Raw genomic sequence first — 18,751 nt, 5'->3', positions numbered from 1 at the left:
TCCTTTCCTAACAGCACTATGGGTGTGCCTATACCAGATGGACTGCAGTGGCGCAAGAAGGCAGATCACCAATACCTTCTTGAGGGAAATTAGGGATGGGCAATGAGTGCTGGCTTTTCCAGTGATGCTCACATTCTAAGAATGAATTTTAAAAAGTTTGTTTCCTTGAAAATCCTGCTTGGAACAAATGCTTGTTTTATTTTCCGCCTAATGGCAAAACCTGATTTTTATTTTTATTTTTTTTCTCTCAATAAAGACAAGCTCTAATGCAGCCAACTCTTAAGCAGGATCTACCCAACTGACCTGATTCGGCCTGAGACTAATTGGAAGATAACGTATTGTATTGTGAACCCTGTATGACTTATGTACTTGTTACTTGATAAGATGGCACACAACAAACTGCAAGGAAACAATGGACATGAGGAAGCAATTTCACCCAGGCATTGTGTGAACTAGCTGTCTCTGCTTGTGAAAGCAAAATTTCAAATTACTGAAAATCAGCACTCTATTCTTGATTGAAAACAGCTGCAGAGGAAAGTATGTTGCAGTGCTGGATTTCTGTAGGATGTTTTGGTGGTCGACTGTATCATCGAATAGAGTGAGAAAATTTAACAATGAAAGAACTAGGCCTAAGTTTGGAGGAGAGTTCTGCCTTCATTCTCTTTTATAGGTTCTTATAAGTTTTACTGTAACAACCTTCTGCAGACCTGTCATTTTCTTGTGAATTTGTGTTCTGATCTTCCGAATGGTGTTGGCAATATTGATGCTATCAACTGCGTCATTCTAGGCTTGCTGGACCAGTTATTTCTGGGAAGAGTGCCATAAGGGCACTCCTTTCCCTCTCTTTCTGCAGCATCAGTCTCAACATATTAAACTTGGTGGTGTATAGATGAAAAACTTCCAATTTCCAGACATCTTAGGCAAACTCTCTTCCTAAGTTCAAAAGAGAGTGTTATATTTTAAATGATGCTTGAGCCATTAGGTAGGCCTCAGTTGTAGAACTTGCTTGAATGCTTTATTTGATAGATTGTTGTTTGGCCAGGAATTTGCATAGAATGCACAAAATGTGTAAATCCTGCCAATCAGGAGTAAATAACATGTCAAATATGGACCTAAAAACAACTCTCTAGACACATTTTATCCCTAGCATTATGCAGAAACATGATTGTCCATGTTTATAAAGCCTCACTAGGCCTACTTAAAGGTGTAACAAATACTGTGGCTATCAGAAAAGGTCAGAGGCTGGGAATTCTGAGGTGAAGGCCTTTTGGCTAAGATCAAGTGTTGCAGGGGTGACACCATGGTCCTGCCAAGGCAAGGTCGGGATGGAAGGGCTATAACCAATCGAAATCCATACCGTGGGTTACCTATCACCGTCCGAGTCACGGTGAACCACAGCGAAGGAGGATCACCTATGGATCGGGACTTCTTCGCCAGGAGGATCCTGTTGAAGGCGTGCGGCTTCGAAGCTCCGGAGATCTTCACCCTGCAGGAATCCCGCAAAGGTGGTTATTTCGACGTGACGTTCAAGCGGGTGGCAGACTGCGTCCAGCTCCTGAGGGTGTTCGAGGAGAAGAGAGACCTGCCGGAGATGAAGACCCTGACGGCGGAGCCGCACTTTTCTCTGCCGTTGCAACGTGAACGTGTGGTGATGGTGCATGTGTACAACCCCTTCGTCCCTGTCGCCGACGTGGTCACCTTCCTCACCAGGTACTTCGATAAGGTGGGGAGCGGCACCGAGATTCGAGACGACTTGGGGATCTGGACAGGCAAACGCCTGTTTAAGGTCACGCTAAAGACCGATGGTAAGGGAGCCATTTTCCACCCTCCTTCCAGTTTCGCTATCGGGGGAAACCGTGGCTACCTGGTCTACGCTGGGCAACCCAAGCATTGTCGCTCATGCGGCAAGGCTGGTCATGTGGCGGCCAACTGCAGCGCCTCCCTCTGCAAGATCTGCAAACAGGAAGGGCACCAGACAAAAGACTGCAAACAGGCCAAGTGCTGCAACCTGTGTGGCGAGGCAGGTCACCTCTACAGGACCTGCCCCAAACGCTGCCGTACTTACGCACAGGCAGCCAAAGCCGACGAGGGGGAAGCAGAAGAAATGTTTCGTGTCACTCCAACCACCAAGGCCCCCAGGGAGCTCAATGGGACAAAGGAGGACACAGAGAGAGACAAGGTGGAGAAAGAGATTGAGGCAACAGAGAGCCAATCAGCAGCACTACCCCCTGTACCTCCCAGTCCTCAGGACAGCGAATCAATGGAGGAGGAGGCAGCAGTGGAAAAGCAGCAGGGGGAGTGGCGGACGGTGAAGAACAAGAAAAGTAAGAAGGAGCGAAGAAGAAGCAAAGGCATTTCCCAGAGAAGCGGCAAGAGGCGTCTCCCATCCGACATGGATGACAAGGGCAGCAGCTCTTCGGATGATGAAGTGCCAGGGCGGCACCGACAGAAGAGGCGGCAAAGCTCCAGGGCGTTGGAGGACGAGACACCCGAGCTCCAGAAAATTGGAGACAACAAGGAGACCAGCGCACCCCAACTTTGCCTGCAACCTGAGGAGGCCAGTGCACCACAGCCCCTGGAATCTGGGAGCAGTGAGGCAATCATTGCACCCCAGCTCCAGGAAGCCGGGAACAGCAACACCCCAGAGGGGGTGAGTTTTGGAGAAGCTTCTCCAGCAAAGGTCATCTCAAAACCCGCTCTCTACGTGAACCTCCAGATGCCACCGGAGCAGAACACGGCCAAGGAGATCTACCTCAGCCCATCCAAAGTGAAGGAATTTGAGCTCACTACGGGTATGAAGGAGCAGACTAAAGGTCTGGGACTCTCAGAGACAGTGGGTTTGGTAGGAGAATAAATGCTTTAAAATGGGTTTAAAGATTGTATCCATAAATGTGCGTAGCATTAAATCTACTACGCGATGTGTTGCGACCTTGGACTACCTAGCCAAGGTCAAAGCTGACCTGTTGTTTCTGCAGGAGTGTGCGATACCGCACCTCAGCTCCTACAGGCAATGGTCACGATGGTGGTCCCACGGGCCATCGATCTGGTCGGGCGGAAACGACTCTCGTTCCTCCGGCCTGGGTATTCTGCTGCGGGGAGGCAACTTCACCGTCTCCGAGGTTAAGGAGGTGGTGGGCGGGCGACTCCTCGTAGCAGACGTAATGTACAAGAACGCTCCACTCCGGTTAATTAACGTGTATGGCCCGGCACAAGGGGCTGAGCGGCTGGAGGTTTTTCAGCAGCTCCCACTGCTGCTGGCGACCTCCAGGCCGGTCATTCTGGGCGGTGACTTCAACTGCATCATCGATGCGGCTGGACGATCCGGCAGGGCCGGCAGCAGATTGGACGCTACGTCCAGATCCCTGATGGAAACAGTTAAGGATGCCAAGCTGCACAACGTCTTCAGCAACCCTGCAGACGGAGCGCAGCGTAGATACACCTGGTCGCGGCCAGACGGGTCCATTCGTTCCAGGATAGACTTCCTGTTTGTGTCCCGTGCATTCACAGTCAGATCCACCGACGTCAAGCCGGTGTTCTTCTCTGACCACTGCCTCCTACTGGCGGACTGCCACTTGGAGAAGGACCTGAGGGTGGGCAGGGGGGCATGGAAGCTAAATGTGCAACTGCTGACCCCAGAGAACATTGAGGAGCTCAAGAGGGATTACAAAGGTTGGAGAACCGTGAAACCCCTCTTTGAGTCCCTGACACACTGGTGGGAAGCGATCAAGGGAAGCATCAAGAGGTTTTTCATCCTCAAAGGCACCCAGAAAGCTAGAAAGGAACAGAGGGAAATGTCCCGACTCCAGAAAAAGATGCAGAATCTGCTCCGGCTGCAGTCGTTGGGGGTCGATGTCAAGGAGGAGCTCCAAGAGGTGAAGGGCCAGCAAGCCTCGCACTTTGCCTCGGAGGCCTCCAAGATCATCTTCCGTTCCAGAGTCCGCTCCGTGGAGCAGGATGAGACGTGCTCACGTTTCTTCTTCCAAAAGGTACACAGAGAGCGCTCTGTGATCAGCAGCCTGAAGGAAGAAGACGGCTCAGTAAAGTCATCACAGTCCAACATTCTGAGGATCAGCAAATCCTTTTATGCCGGATTGTATGACGTGAAGCCCACGGACAGCACGGCCTCCCAGTCCTTCCTGTCCTCTATCACGGAGGTCTTAGACGACAGTACGCGGGAGAGCCTGGACAAACCGCTAACTCCTGATGAACTGACTAAGGCCCTTGAGTCCTTCGAGAAGAGTAAAACTCCCGGAAGCGACGGCTTGCCGGCGGAGCTGTATTCGGCTCTGTGGGACTTGATCGGCCCAGACCTGCTAGGAGTGTACGAGAGTATGCTCCTGGCCGGTAGTATGTCAGAATCCATGAGGAAAGGCATCATCACCCTCATCTACAAGCACAAGGGGGAAAGGGAGGAAATTAGAAATTGGCGACCCATTTCACTGTTGAATGTGGACTATAAGATTCTGTCCAAGGTCATCGCCAATCGGGTCAAATCCGCTCTGGAATTGGTGATCCACCCTGACCAGACCTGCTCTGTGCCAGGCAGGAAGATCTCTGACAGCCTCGCGCTGCTCAGGGATACGATTGCCTATGTACAGGACAGGGGTGTGGATACCTGCCTCATCAGCTTGGATCAGGAGAAGGCCTTTGACAGAATATCGCACACCTACATGGTGGATGTGCTCTCCAAAATGGGGTTTGGGGAGGGAATTCGAAATTGGATCCAACTGCTCTACACTAACATCAGTAGCGCAGTCTCAATCAATGGGTGGGAAACAGATAGCTTTCCGATTAAATCTGGAGTCAGGCAGGGCTGTCCTCTCTCGCCTGTCCTTTTCGTGTGTTGCATAGAACCCTTTGCCGAGTCCATCAGGAAGGATCCGGGCATAAGAGGAGTGACGATCCCAGGCAGTGGAGGCACTCAGGTAAAAGCCTCCCTGTACATGGACGACGTCGCCGTCTTCTGCTCGGATCCGCTGTCGGTGCGCAGACTGATGCACATCTGCGACCAGTTCGAACTGGCCTCGGGAGCCAAGGTAAATCGTGGGAAGAGCGAGGCCATGTTCTTTGGGAACTGGGCTGACCGATCCTTTGTCCCCTTCACTGTCAGGGCTGACGGCCTGAAGGTGCTGGGGATATGGTTCGGAGGGACCGGGGCATGCGTTAGAAACTGGAAGGAGCGAGTGGCTATGGTGAAAAGGAAACTGGACATGTGGGAGCGACGCTCCCTCTCCATTGCGGGTAAGAACCTGGTCATCAGGTGTGAGGCACTCTCGCTGTTGCTGTACGTGGCGCAGGTCTGGCCCATTCCAGACTCCTGCGCGATGGCGATCACTCGAGCCATCTTCCGCTTTATCTGGAGGTCGAAAATGGATCGTGTCCGCAGGGACGCGATGTACAAGCCTCTAGATAAAGGGGGAAAAAACGTGCCCAACATCGCCCTCATACTGATGGCCACCTTTGTGTGTGGCTGCATCAAGCGGTGCGTAGACCCTCAGTACGCAAACACCAAGTGTCACTACGTGCTGAGGTTCTACCTGTCCCCGGTGTTGCGAAGGATGGGTCTGGCCACGCTGCCGCGGAACGCTCCAAGTAGTTGGACCGTGCCGTACCACCTGTCCCTGGTGGAAAAATTTATGCAGAAAAACACCTTTGACCACAAGTCCATCAGGCAGTGGTCAGCACGTAACGTCCTAGAGGCCCTGAGGGAAAAGGAGAGGGTGGACCCTGTGGGATGGTTCCCCGAGCAGACTGTCAAAGTCATTTGGCAGAATGCCTCATCGCCAGAACTTTCCAACAAGCACCAAGACGTAGCTTGGCTGGTGGTGAGAAAGGCCCTCCCCGTCAGATCCTTCCTACACGCCAGGAGTCTCACCCCCTCTGCACGTTGCCCTCGAGGTGGCTGTGGTGGGGAAGAGACCGTTGTTCACCTCCTTGTGGATTGTGCCTTTGCAAAGAAAGTCTGGAGAGAGATGCAGTGGTTGCTGTCGAGGTTCATCCCGAGCAGTTCTGTGACACAGGACTCTGTGCTCTACGGGCTGTTCCCAGGGACACACACCGAGACAAACATCGACTGCAGCTGGAGGATCATCAACTCGGTGAAAGACGCGCTTTGGTCTGCCCGAAACTTGTTGGTCTTCCAGCGCAAAGAGTTGTCCCCGACCGATTGTTGCGGACTGGCACAATCCAAAGTCCAGGACTACGTGCTGAGGGACGCACTAAAGCTTGGGGCAGCTGCCGCAAAGGCGCAATGGAGAAGGGTCGCTGTCTAAGACCTTTCTGCCACAGCGCACCGAGAGACTGGGAACTGTTTAGAGCCCCTCGGGCTGTACAGCTCAAAATGAAAGGCTGTAAATGATTGTAATATTGTTTGTACTGATGCACCTGGTGATACATTTTGTAAAAGTTTAACCTGGATTGTACCCTTGTAATGGTGTTTTTGAAATGGTTTGGAACGTGATTGAAGATATTTTATGAATAAAGTATATTTTTGCAAAAAAAAAAAAGGAAGAAGGGGCTAAGAAGGGACCAAGCCATTTCCCAGACAAGTGGCAAGAGGTGTCTCCCATCCAACATGGATGACAAAGGCAGCAGCTCTTCGGACGAAGAAGTGCCAGGGTGGCACCCACAGAAGAAGCGGCAAAGCTCTAGGGAGTTGGAGGACGAGACACCTCAGCTCCAGAACATTGAAGACAATGAGGAGACCAGCGCACCCCAACTTTGCCTACAACCCAAAGAGGCCAGCGCACCACAGCCACAGGAATCTGGGAGCAGTGAGGCGATCAGAGCACCCCAGCTCCGGGAAGGCGGGAGCAGCAACGCCCCAGAGGGGGAGAGGATTGGAGAAACTTTTCCAACAAAGGTCATTTCAAACCCCGCTCTCTGCACGGACCCCCAGATGCCACCCGAGCAGAACACTGCCAATGAGGATTTCCTCAGCCCATCCAAAGTGAGGCAATTTGAGCACACTACGGGTATGAAGGAGCAGACTAAAGGTCTGGGACTCTCAGAGACAACAGGTTTGGTAGGAGAATAAATGCCTTAAAATGGGTTTAAAGATTGTATCCATAAATGTGCGTAGCATTAAATCTACTACGCGATGTGTTGCGACCTTGGACTACCTTGCCAAGGTCAAAGCTGACCTGTTGTTTCTGCAGGAGTGTGCGATACCGCACCTCAGCTCCTACAGGCAATGGTCACGATGGTGGTCCCACGGGCCATCGATCTGGTCGGGCGGAAGCGACTCTCGTTCCACCGGCCTGGGTATTCTGCTGCTGGGAGGCAACTTCACCGTCTCTGAGGTTAAGGAGGTGGTGGACTCCTCATAGCAGACGTAATGTACAAGAACGCTCCACTCCGGTTAATTAACGTGTACGCCCCGTCACAAGGGGCCGAGCGGCTGGAGGTTTTTCAGCAGCTCCCACTGCTGCTGGCGACCTCCAGGCCGGTCATTCTGGGCGGTGACTTCAACTGCATCATCGATGCGGCTGGACGATCCGACAGGGCCGACAGCAGATTGGACGCTTCGTCCAGACCCCTGATGGAAACAGTTAAGGATGCCAAGCTGCACAACGTCTTCAGCAACCCTGCAGACGGAGCGCAGCGTAGATACACCTGGTCGCGGCCAGACGGGTCCACCCGTTCCAGGATAGACTTCCTGTTTGTGTCCCGTGCATTCGCAGTCAGATCCACCGACGTCAACCCGGTGTTTTTCTCTGACCACTGCCTCCTACTGGCTGACTGCCACTTAGAGAAGGACCAGAGGGTGGGCAGGGGGGCATGGAAGCTAAATGTGCAACTGCTGATCCCAGAGAACATTGAGGAACTCTAGGGATTACAAAGGTTGGAGAACCGTGAAACCCCTCTTTGAGTCCCTGATACACTGGTGGGAAGCGATCAAGGGAAACATCAAGAGGTTTTTCATTCTCAAAGGCACCCAGAAAGCTAGAAAGGAACAGAGGGAAATGTCCCGACTCCAGAAAAAGATGCAGAATCTGTTCCGGCTGCAGTCGATGGGGGTCGATGTCAAGGAGGAACTCCCAAGAGGTGAAGAACCAGCAAGCCTCGCTCTTTGCCTCGGAGGCCTCCAAGATCATCTTCCGTTCCAGAGTCTGCTCCGTGGAGCAGGATGAGACATGCACACGTTTCTTCTTCCAAAAGGTACACAGAGAGAGCTCTGTGATTAGCAGCCTGAAGGAAGAAGACGGCTCAGTAAAGTCATCACAGTCCGACATTTTGAGGATCAGCAAATCCTTTTATGCCGAATTGTATGTCGTGAAGCCCACAGACCGCACAGCCTCCCAGTCCTTCCTGTCCTCTATCACGGAGGTCTTAGACGACAGTACATGGGAGGGCCTGGACAAACCGCTAACTCCTGACAAACTGACTAAGGCCCTTGAGTCCTTCAAGAAGAGTAAAACTCCCGGAAGTGGCGGCTTGCCGGCGGAGTTGTATTCGGCTCTGTGGGACTGGATCGGCCCAGACCTGCTAGAAGTGTACGAGAGTATGCTACTGGCCGGCAGTATGTCAGAATCCATGAGGAAAGGCATTATCACCCTCATTTACAAGCACAAGGGGGGAAGGGAGGAAATTAGAAATTGGCGACCCATTTCACTGTTGAATGTGGATTATAAGATTCTGTCCAAGGTCATCGCCAATTGGGTCAAATCCGCTCTGGAATTGGTGATCCACCCTGACCAGACCTGCACTGTGCCGGGCAGGAAGATTTCTGACAGCCTCGCGCTGCTCAGGGATACGATTGCCTATGTACAGGACAGGGGTGTGGATACCTGCCTCATCAGCCTGGATCAGGAGAAGGCCTTTGACAGAATATCGCACACCTACATGGTGGATGTGCTCTCCAAAATGGGGTTTGGGGAGGGAATTCGAAATTGGATCCAACTGCTCTACACTAACATCGGTAGTGCAGTGTCAATCAATGGGTGGGAATCAGATAGCTTTCCGATTAAATGTGGAATCAGGCAGGGCTGTCCTCTCTCGCCTGTTCTTTTCGTGTGTTGCATAGAACCCTTTGCTGAGTCCATCAGGAAGGATCCGGGCATAAGAGGAGTGACGATCCCAGGCAGTGGAGGCACTTGGGTCAAAGCATCCCTGTACATGGATGATGTTGCCGTCTTCTGCTCGGATCCGCTGTCGGTGCACGACTGATCCACATCTGCGACCAGTTCGAACTGGCCTCGGGAGCCAAGGTAAATCGTGGGAAGAGCGAGGCCATGTTCTTTGGGAACTGGGCTGACCGATCCTTTGTCCCCTTCACTGTCAGGGCTGACGGCCTGAAGGTGCTGGGGATGTGGTTCGGAGGGACCAGGGCATACGTTAGAAACTGGAAGGAGCGAGTGTCAATGGTGAAAAGGAAACTGGGCATGTGGGAGCGACGATCCCTCTCCATTGCGGGTAAGAACCTGGTCATCAGGTGTGAGGCACTCTCGCTGTTGCTGTACGTGGTGCAGGTCTGGCCCATTCCACACTCCTGCGTGGTGGCAATCACCCGAGCCATCTTCCGCTTTATCTGGAGGTCAAAAATGGATCGTGTCCGCAGGGACGCGATGTACAAGCCTCGACATAAAGGGGGAAAAAACGTGCCCAACATCGCCCTCATACTGATGGCCACCTTTGTGTGTAGCTGCATCAAGCGATGCGTAGACCCTCAGTACACAAACACCAAGTGTCACTACGTGCTGAGGTTCTACCTGTCCCCGGTGTTGCGAAGGATGGGTCTAGCCACCCTGCCGCAGAACGCTTCAAGTAGTACCACCTGTCCCTGGTGGAAAAATTTATGCAGAGAAACAGCTTTGACCACAAATCCATCAGGCAGTGGTCGGCACGTAACGTCTTAGAGGCCCTGCGGGAAAAGGAGAAGGTGGATCCTGTGGGATGGTTCCCTGAGCAGACTGTCAAAGTCATTTGGCAGAATGCCTCATCGCCAGAACTTTCCAACAAGCACCAAGACGTAGGTTGGCTGGTGGTGAGAAAGGCCCTCCCCGTCAGATCCTTCCTACACGCCAGGAGTCTCACCCCCTCGGCACGTTGGCCTTGAGGTGGCTGTGGTGGGGAAGAGACCGTTGTTCACCTCCTTGTAGATTGTGCCTTTGCAAAGAAGGTCTGGAGAGAGGTGCAGTGGTTTCTGTCGAGATTCATCCCGAGCAGTTCTGTGACACAGGACTCTGTGCTCTACAGGCTGTTCCCAGGGACGCACACCGAGACAAACATCAACTGCAGCTGGAGGATCATCAACTCGGTGAAAGACGCTCTTTGGTCTGCCTGAAACTTGCTGGTCTTCCAGTGTAAAGAGTTGTCCCCGACCGAGTGTTGCAGACTGGCACAACCCAAACTCCAGGACTACGTGCTGATGGACGCACTAAAGCTTGGGGCAGCCGCCGCAAAGGCGCAATGGGGAAGGGTCGCTGCCTAAGACCTTTCTGCCACAGTACACCGAGGGACTGGGAACTTTTTAGAACCCCTCGGACGGTACAGCTCAAAATGAATGTCTGCAAGTGATTGTAATATTCATTTATTGAAGCATTTCATGATACATGTTGTAAAAGTTGAACCTGATTGTACTTTTGTGATGGTGATTTTGAAATGGTTTGGAATGTTCTTGAAGATATTTTATGAATAAAATATATTTTTGCAAAAAAACGCCTGCCCACCTGGCAGGGGAGAGACCATGATCATGGTTCTCCCAGGGCAAGGTCGTGAAGCAATGGCTATAACCAATCGAACCCCATACCATGGGGTGCCTAACACCGTCCGAGTCACGGTGAAGGACAGCGAAGGAGGAGCACCCATGGATCGGGCCTTCTTCATCAAGCAGATCATGTTGAAGGCGTGTGGATTTGAAGCTGTGGAGATCTACTCCCTGCAGGACTTCCCCAGCGCTGGATATTTCGACGTGACCTTCAGGAATGTTGCTGCCTGCGTCGAGTTCCTGAAGGTGTTCGAGGAGAAGAGAGACCTGCCGGTGGAGCCGCTCTTTGCTCTGCCGTCGCAACGGGACCGTGTGGTGACGGTGCATCTCTACAACCCCTACGTCCCTGTCGCCGACGTGCTCACCTTCCTTGCCAGGTACGTCGACAAGGTTGGGAGCTGCACCAAGGTTAGAGACGCCTTTGGGATTTGGACATGCAAACGCCAGGTTACGGTCACGCTCAAGACCGACGGTAAGGGAGCCATCTTCCACCCTCCTTCCAGCTTCGGTATCGGGGGAAGCCGTGGCTACCTTGTCTACGCTGGGCAACCCAAACTTTGTCGCTCATGCGGCAAGCCTGGTCATGTGGCAGCCAACTGCAGCGCCGCCCTCTGCAAGAACTACAAACAGGAAGGGCACCAGACAAAGGACTGCAAACAGACTAAGTGCTGCAACCTGTGTGGCGAGGCAGGTCACCTCTGCAGGACCTGCCCCAAACGCTGCCTCACTTATGCACAGGCAGCCAAAGCTAACGAGGGGGAAGCAGAGGAAATGCTTCGTGTCATTACAACCAAGGACACTTACAACACTCCAACCACCATGACCCCCAGTGAGAACAACGGGACAAAGGAGGACAGGGAGAGAGACAAGGTGGAGGAAAAGATTGAGGCAGCAGAGAGCCAATCAACAGCACTGCCCCCTGAACCTCTCACTCCTCAGGAGAGTGAATCAATGGAGGAGGAGGCAGCAGCGGAAAATCAGCAGGGGGAGTGGCAGCTGGTGAAGAGAGCCAAAATGAGGAAGGAGCTAAGAAGGGACCAAGCCACTGCCCAGACAAGTGGCAAGAGGCGTCTCCCATCCAACATGGATGACAAGGGCAGCTGCTCTTCAGACGAAGAAGTGCCAGGGCAGCACCCACAGAAGAAGCAGCAAAGCTCTAGGGAGTTGGAGGACAAGACACCCGAGCTCCAGAACATTGGAGACAATGAGGAGACCAGCGCACCCCAACTTTGCCCACAAACTGAAGAGGCCAGCGCACCCCAGCCCCAGGAATCTGGGAGCAGTGAGGAGCTCAGCGCACCCCAGCTCCGGGAAGCCGGGAGCAGCAACGCCCCAGAGGGGGAGAGGATTGGAGAAGCTTCTCCAACAAAGGACATTTCAAATCCCGTTCTCTGCACGAACCCCCAGATGCCACCTGAGCGGAACGTCTCCAATGGGGTGGTTCAGGACAGTTTCCTCAGCCCATCCAAAGTGAGGCAGTTTCTGCACACTGTGGGTATGAAGGAGCAGACCAAAGGTCTGGGACTCTCAGAGACAACAGTTTTGGTAAGAGAATAAATGCTTTAAAATGGGGGGTTCTCCCAAGACCGAGGGACTGGGAACTGTTTAGAGCCCCCGGGCTGTACAGCTCAAAATGAATGTCTGCAAATGATTGTAATATTCATTGATTGTATTGATGCACCTCGTGATACATGTTGTAAAAGTTGAACCCAATTGTACTTTTGTGATGGTGATTTTGAAATGGTTTGGAATGTTCCTGAAGATATTTTTATGAATAAAGTATATTTGTTCAAAAAAAAAAGCCTGTCCATCTACTTGTGCCATATGCAAGGCACAAGTCAGGAGGCTGAAAGAATACACTTGTTTGGTCAAGTGTGGATCCAATAACACTCAAGAAGTTCGACACAATCCAGGCCAAAATGGCTCGCTTGATCGGCACCCCATCTACCACATGGAACACTAGCAGGGGTAGGCTGCTTGGTGGAGTCTGCTCCACCATTCACTGAAAGATCTGAAGGTTGCTAAATCACCTGGACCAGATGGATTACACCTCAGAGTTCTCTAGGAGATAGCTGAAGAGATAGTGGAGGCGTTAGCGGTGATCTTTCAGGAATCACTGGAGTCAGGGAGGGTCCCAGAGGACTGGAAGATTGCTAATGTAACCCAAGGGAATGAGGCAAAAGACGGGAAGTTACAGGCCGATTAGCCTGACCTCGGTCGTTGGTAAGATTTTAGGGTCCATTATTAAGGATGAGATTTCAGAATACTTGGAAGTGCATGGTAAAATAGGGCAAAGTCAGCATAGTTTCATCAAGGGGAGATCATGCCTGACAAATCTGTTAGAATTCTTTGAGGAGGTAACGAGTAGGCTAGACAAAGGAGAGCCAATGGATGTTATCTCCTTGGACTTCCAGAAGGCCTTTGACAAGGTGCCGCACAGGAGGCTGCTCAGTAAGATAAGAGCCCATGGTGTTAGAGGCAAGGTACTAGCATGGATAGAAGACTGACTGTCTGGCAGGAGGCAGAGAGTGGGGATAAGGGGGTCCTTCTCAGGATGGCGGCCGGTGACTAGTGGAGTTCCGCAAGGGTCAGTGTTGGGACCACAACTTTTCACTTTATACATTAATGATCTAGATGAAGGAACTGAGGGCATTCTGGCTAAGTTTGCAGATGATACAAAGATAGATGGAGGGATAGGTAGTGTTGAGGAGGCGGGGAGGCTGCAGAAGGATTTGGACAGGTTAGGAGAATGGGCAAAGAAGTGGCAGGTGGAATACAATGTGGGGAAGTGTGAGGTCATGCACTTTGGTAGGAAGAATAGAGACATAGACTATTTTCTAAATGGGGAGAGAATTCAGAAATCTGGAGTGCAAAAGGACTTGGGAGTCCTAGTCCAGGAATCTCTTAAGGTTAACTTGCAAGTTGAGTCGGTAGTTAGGAAGGCAAATGCAATGTTGGCATTTATTTCGAGAGAACTAGAATATAAAAAGCAGGGATGTGCTGCTGAGGCTTTATAAGACTCTGGTCAGACCACATTTAGAATATTGTGAGAAATTTTGGGCCCCGTATCTCAGGAAGGATGTTCTGGCCCTGGAGAGGATCCAGAGGAGGTTCATGAGAATGATCCCAGGAATGAAAGGCTTAACATATGAGGAACGTTTGAGGACTCTGGGTCTATACTCGATGGAGGTTAGAAGGATATGGGGGGATCTGATTGAAACTTACAGAATACTGAAAGGCCTGGATAGAGTGGACGTGGGGAAGATGTTTCCATTAGTTGGAGAGATTAGGACCCGAGGGCACAGCCTCAGAGTAAAGGGAAGACCTTTTAGAACAGAGATGAGGAGAAACTTCTTCAGCCAGAGAGTGGTGAATCTATGGAATTCATTGCCACAGAAGGCTGTGGAGGCCAGGTCATTGAGTGTATTTAAGACGGAGATAGATAGGTTCTTGATTGGTAAGGGGATCAAAGGTTATGGGGAGAAGGCGGGAGAATGGGGTTGAGAAACTTATCAGCCATGATTGAATGGCGGAGCAGACTCAGTGGGCCGAAGGGCCTAATTTCTGCTCCTATGTCTTATGGTCTTACGGTCTTAATAAGATCATTGCTGATCTGGTTGTGATCTCAGCTCCACTTCTCCATCTACCCCCATATAACCCTTAACTCCCTTTTTCTAACAAAAACCTGCCTAACTCCGTCTTAAATAAATTCAGACCCAGTCTCTACTACTTTCTGGAAAAGAGAATTCCACACACAATGACCCTTTGGGAGAAAAGCTTTCTCCTCATCTCTGTCTTAAAAGGGAGACCTTCTGTTTTTAAACTATGTCCACTAGTTTTAATCTCCCTTGCAAGAGAAAACATCTTCCGGGTATCCACCTGTTAATCTAGTCTTTTGGGCTTGTTTGTATGTGCACTTTTTTAATGACGTTTTACAACCCCTGAAGTGATGGGGATCGGTTAAAAGGCATTGGAAGTGACGGTGATCCAGTGGCACAGAGAGAAAAGGCCAGGAGTGGAGAGAGAGAAAATTCAGTGTGTGTGTGTCAGAGAGAGAAGACAGGGATCTGAAGCTGTCTGAGAAGAAAAGTTACAAGGATAGTGGAACAGTAGTTAACTGAATAATCAGTAATGGGACTCAGTAAAGTGATCAGTTTAGCAGATGTGCTGCTGGAAAACTGAGTTTAGGAAACTTGATTGTTTGCCCTGCAGTTGAAGAAGCAGTGAGTTTAGAGTATGGTTTTTGGGTGTCTTGGGGAGAGATACGAGGTGGGTGAGAAACCTCAAGTGAATGCTCAGGAATTCACTGAAAGAGAACTGCTTGCAACTGTGCCAGTCCCAAGCGAGAAGCGATGGTGTCAAGCTATTGGTAACTTCTCAAAGGTTTCTGTGTCTGTAAAGGTATTGCTGGGGTAAAGGAGTAGTGGGAATTGTCATCTTGTGTTTGTATTGAGATCCTTCTAACCTTTTTTGTCTGGTACGGTATAGTTCACTTTCCTTATTTTGATGAATATTTTATTCTTTGTATTAAAAGTTCATCAGCAACCTCCTGTGAATTTGTTCAGTAGTTTTCCTCCACTGTCTCTGGAAACACAAGTTAAGATTTATCATGCCGGCTTTCACTCTGGATCTGACTTGTCCAGTATTAACAACAGCTGGGATTGTAACAACCCTATCAAGTCCCCTCAGGATCTTATAAGTTTTAATAAGATCACCTCTCATTTTTCTAAACCCCAATGGATATAGGCCTAAGCCTATTCAATCTTGAATTTTGAACCCCTGTTCAACCTTCATAAGACAACCATTTCATCTCAGGAATGAGTCCAGTGAACCTTCTCTGAACTGCTTCTAAAGTAATTTTATCTTTTTAAAATAAGGAGACCAAAACTGCACACACTGCTCTAGATGTTGTCTCACCAAGGTCCTGCACAGTTGTAGTAAAACTTCTCTAAACATTCACTGCTGCCACAGTGTGCCGGTGATGGAGAGTGTGTACATCTACAAGATGCACTAGAGCAACTCACCAAAGCCCCTTCACCAGCACCTTCGAAAACTGCAACTTCTATCATCTAGAAGGATGAGGGCAGGAGGTGCATGGGAACCACCACTTGCAAGTATCCCTCCAGATCACATACCATCCTGACTTGGAACTGTATCACCATTCTTTCACTGTCGCTGGGTCAAAGCCCTGGTACTCCCTTCCTAACAGCACTATAGCTATACCTATACCTGACGGGCTGTAGCGGTCCAAAAAGGTGGCTCACCACCAACTTCTAGAGGACTTTTTATTCTTTCATGGGATGTGGGCATCACTATCAAGGCCAGCACTTGTTGCCTATCCCTAATTGCCCTTGAATTGTGTGGCTTGCTATGTTATTTTGGAGGGCAGTTAAGAGTCAACCACATTGCTGTTGATATGGAGTCACGTGTAGTCCAGGCTGGGTAAGGATGGCAATTGGGGAGGAGCAACAAATGCTGGCCTAGCCAGTGATGCTGGCACCCCATGAAATTTTAAAAAGAAATAAATTAATGTTACTGTCAATTCAGTCCTTACTAAATGTGACATAAGATTTGAGAGTTTCAGTAAGTATGCATATTTTTGTGCATGTTTTTGTTTGTGCATATTTTTGTTAATCATTTTATAAGAGGTACTTAAATGTTCTAAATAGTAAAATTTAGAAAACTGAATTAACCAAGTTTGACATAACTGTTGCAACTTTATTTTCAGATATAAGCACTATAAAGAATCAGATAAACAGTTTACTGTTTGTGAAGAAAGTCTGTGAAACAAGAGTTCAGAGATTAAACTCAGGAAAGGTAACTTTTTATCTCTGTCGAGATTTATTTATTAAATGTTTTTGAATTGTCCTTTAATATTAAACTTCCTACCATATTATATTGCATATTTTAATTATTAATTTTGAAGGAGCTTGAGAGAAGGACAACAAATCCATTCCTTTGGTTGAATTTTTGAAATTTCACATGTCTGCGAAACAATGGAAGTGCAATAATAGTTGAAAAAAATCACCTGCCTCAGTCAGCGATATTACAAGATTGGCACACTTCAATGCTGCCATAAATGGAGGCTTTGCATAAGTTCTCTATTCAAAAGTTAATCAGCTGGAATTCAGGATAAGTGTGCATGGCTACTATTTAATCCTGCTTGACTATGCTCCCAAGCTGCCTCCCCTCACCATCTCCCCCTGCCCCCAAAAAGCAACATTAGATGTATTAGGAAAAGAAAAAAACTCCAAATGTTGGAAATCTGAAATATAAACAACAAACTGAAAATGCATGGCAGATTAGTAAGGAAAAATAGACAAGTTATAACATTTCAGATGCAAGAACCTTCTATAATTAAAATCAGGAGTGTTTAGTTGTGTGCCATATTTGATCATTTCAGTTTATGCTTTAAACCTTTAGCCAAGAAATTCTGCGTGATTTTTTCTGGTCTCCTACAAATCTTATTTATGTGACTTGTTAGAGCCTCCAGACAAATGGCTGAAAATGGACACCCGTGCCATTTCTCTGACACTTGTGGCAAGAGACTGGAAGAATTGTCACAGAATATCATTGCTGTAATTTTCTATCTTTTTCTCAAAGAGCTGTACAATTTTTTTTGAAGGTATTAATGCACACAACTGCTTTTGCTGGAAGCATTTTCCATGTGTCAACTGGTAAGGGAGGAAAGGCATTGTTATTTTCAACCTTTTGCTCGAGACTTGTTAATTTTGAACCTAATCCACATTCCTAATGGTGTCCTATGCTCAACCATCTGCAGCTGCTTCATCAATTACCTTCCTTCCATCATAAGGTCAGAAGTGGGGATGTTCATTGATGATTGCACAATGTTCACCATTCACAACTCCTCCGATACTGAAACAGTCCATGTCCAAATGCAGCAAGACCTGGACAACATCCAGGCTTGGGGCAACAAATGGTAAATAACATTTATGTCAGGCAATGACTATCTCCAACAAGAGAGAATCTAACCATTGCCCCTTGAAATTCAGTGGCATTACAATCGCTGAATCCCCCACTATCAACATCCTGGGGATTGCCTTTGGCCAGAAACTGAACTAGACTAGCCATATACCTATTCTGACTACAAGAACAGGTCAGAGTAAGTAACTCACCTCCTGACTTCCCAAAGCCTATCCACCATCTACAAGGCACAAGTCAGGAGTAAGATGGAATACTCCCCACTTGCCTGGATGAGTGCAGCTCTAACAACACTCGAGAAGCTTGACACCATCCATGACAAAGCAGCCCGCTTGATTGGCACCCCATCTACAAACATTCACTCCCTCCGCCACCGACACACTGTGGCAGCAGCGTGTACCATCTACAAGATGCACTTAGGAAACACACCAAGGCTCCTTAGACAGCACCTTCCAAACCCGTGACCATTACCATGTAGAAGGACAAGGGCAGCAGAGGCATGGGAACACCATCACCTGGAAGCTCCCCTCCAAGCCACCTACCATCCTGACTTGGAAATATATTGCCGTTCCTTCACTGTCGTTGGTTTAAAATCCTGGAACTCTCTCCCTCCCAGCACTGTGGATGTACCTGCACCACATGGACTGCAGTTGTTCAAGAAAGCAGCTCACCGCCATCTTCTCAAGAGCAATTAGGGATGGGCAATAAATGCTGGCCTAGACAACAAAGCTCACATCCCTTGATTGAATAAAAACTCAGTGATACAGAGGGATCTGGGTGTCCTGTTACATGAATCATAAAAAGTTAGTATGCAAGAATAGCAAGCGACTAAAGCAAATGAATGTTGGCGTTTATTGCAAGGAGAATGGAATATAAAAATATTGAAGTTTTACTACAGTTGTACAGGGCCTTGGCAAGACCACACCTGGAATACTGAATACAATTTTGGTCTCCTTATTTGGAAAAGATAGAAGTATGAAAGAAGTAATTCAGAAAAGGTTCACTCGACTTATTCCTGGCTGAGGGGTGTATCTTATCAAGAAAGGTTGAATAGGTTTGGCCTATACCCACTGGAATTTCGAAGAATGAGATGTGATATTA

General features: G+C 49.1%; 1 protein-coding gene across 6 annotated transcripts in view; it reads left to right on the top strand.

Moving 5' to 3' along the window:
* snx13 (sorting nexin 13) overlaps positions 1-18,751 on the top strand; it is a 188,926-nt gene that overhangs the window by 109,556 nt on the left and 60,619 nt on the right. For all 6 annotated transcript variants that reach the window (XM_078538849.1, XM_078538851.1, XM_078538848.1 and 3 more), the window contains one exon: positions 16,437-16,525. In XM_078538849.1, coding sequence (XP_078394975.1) covers positions 16,437-16,525 — 89 coding nt within the window. The remainder of the gene's footprint in view (positions 1-16,436; positions 16,526-18,751) is intronic.

This window comes from Cetorhinus maximus, chromosome 3 (genome assembly GCF_964194155.1).
Source record: "Cetorhinus maximus chromosome 3, sCetMax3.hap1.1, whole genome shotgun sequence".
Classification (NCBI taxonomy): Eukaryota; Metazoa; Chordata; class Chondrichthyes; order Lamniformes; family Cetorhinidae; genus Cetorhinus; species Cetorhinus maximus.
This window is presented reverse-complemented; position numbering and strand designations above follow the sequence as displayed.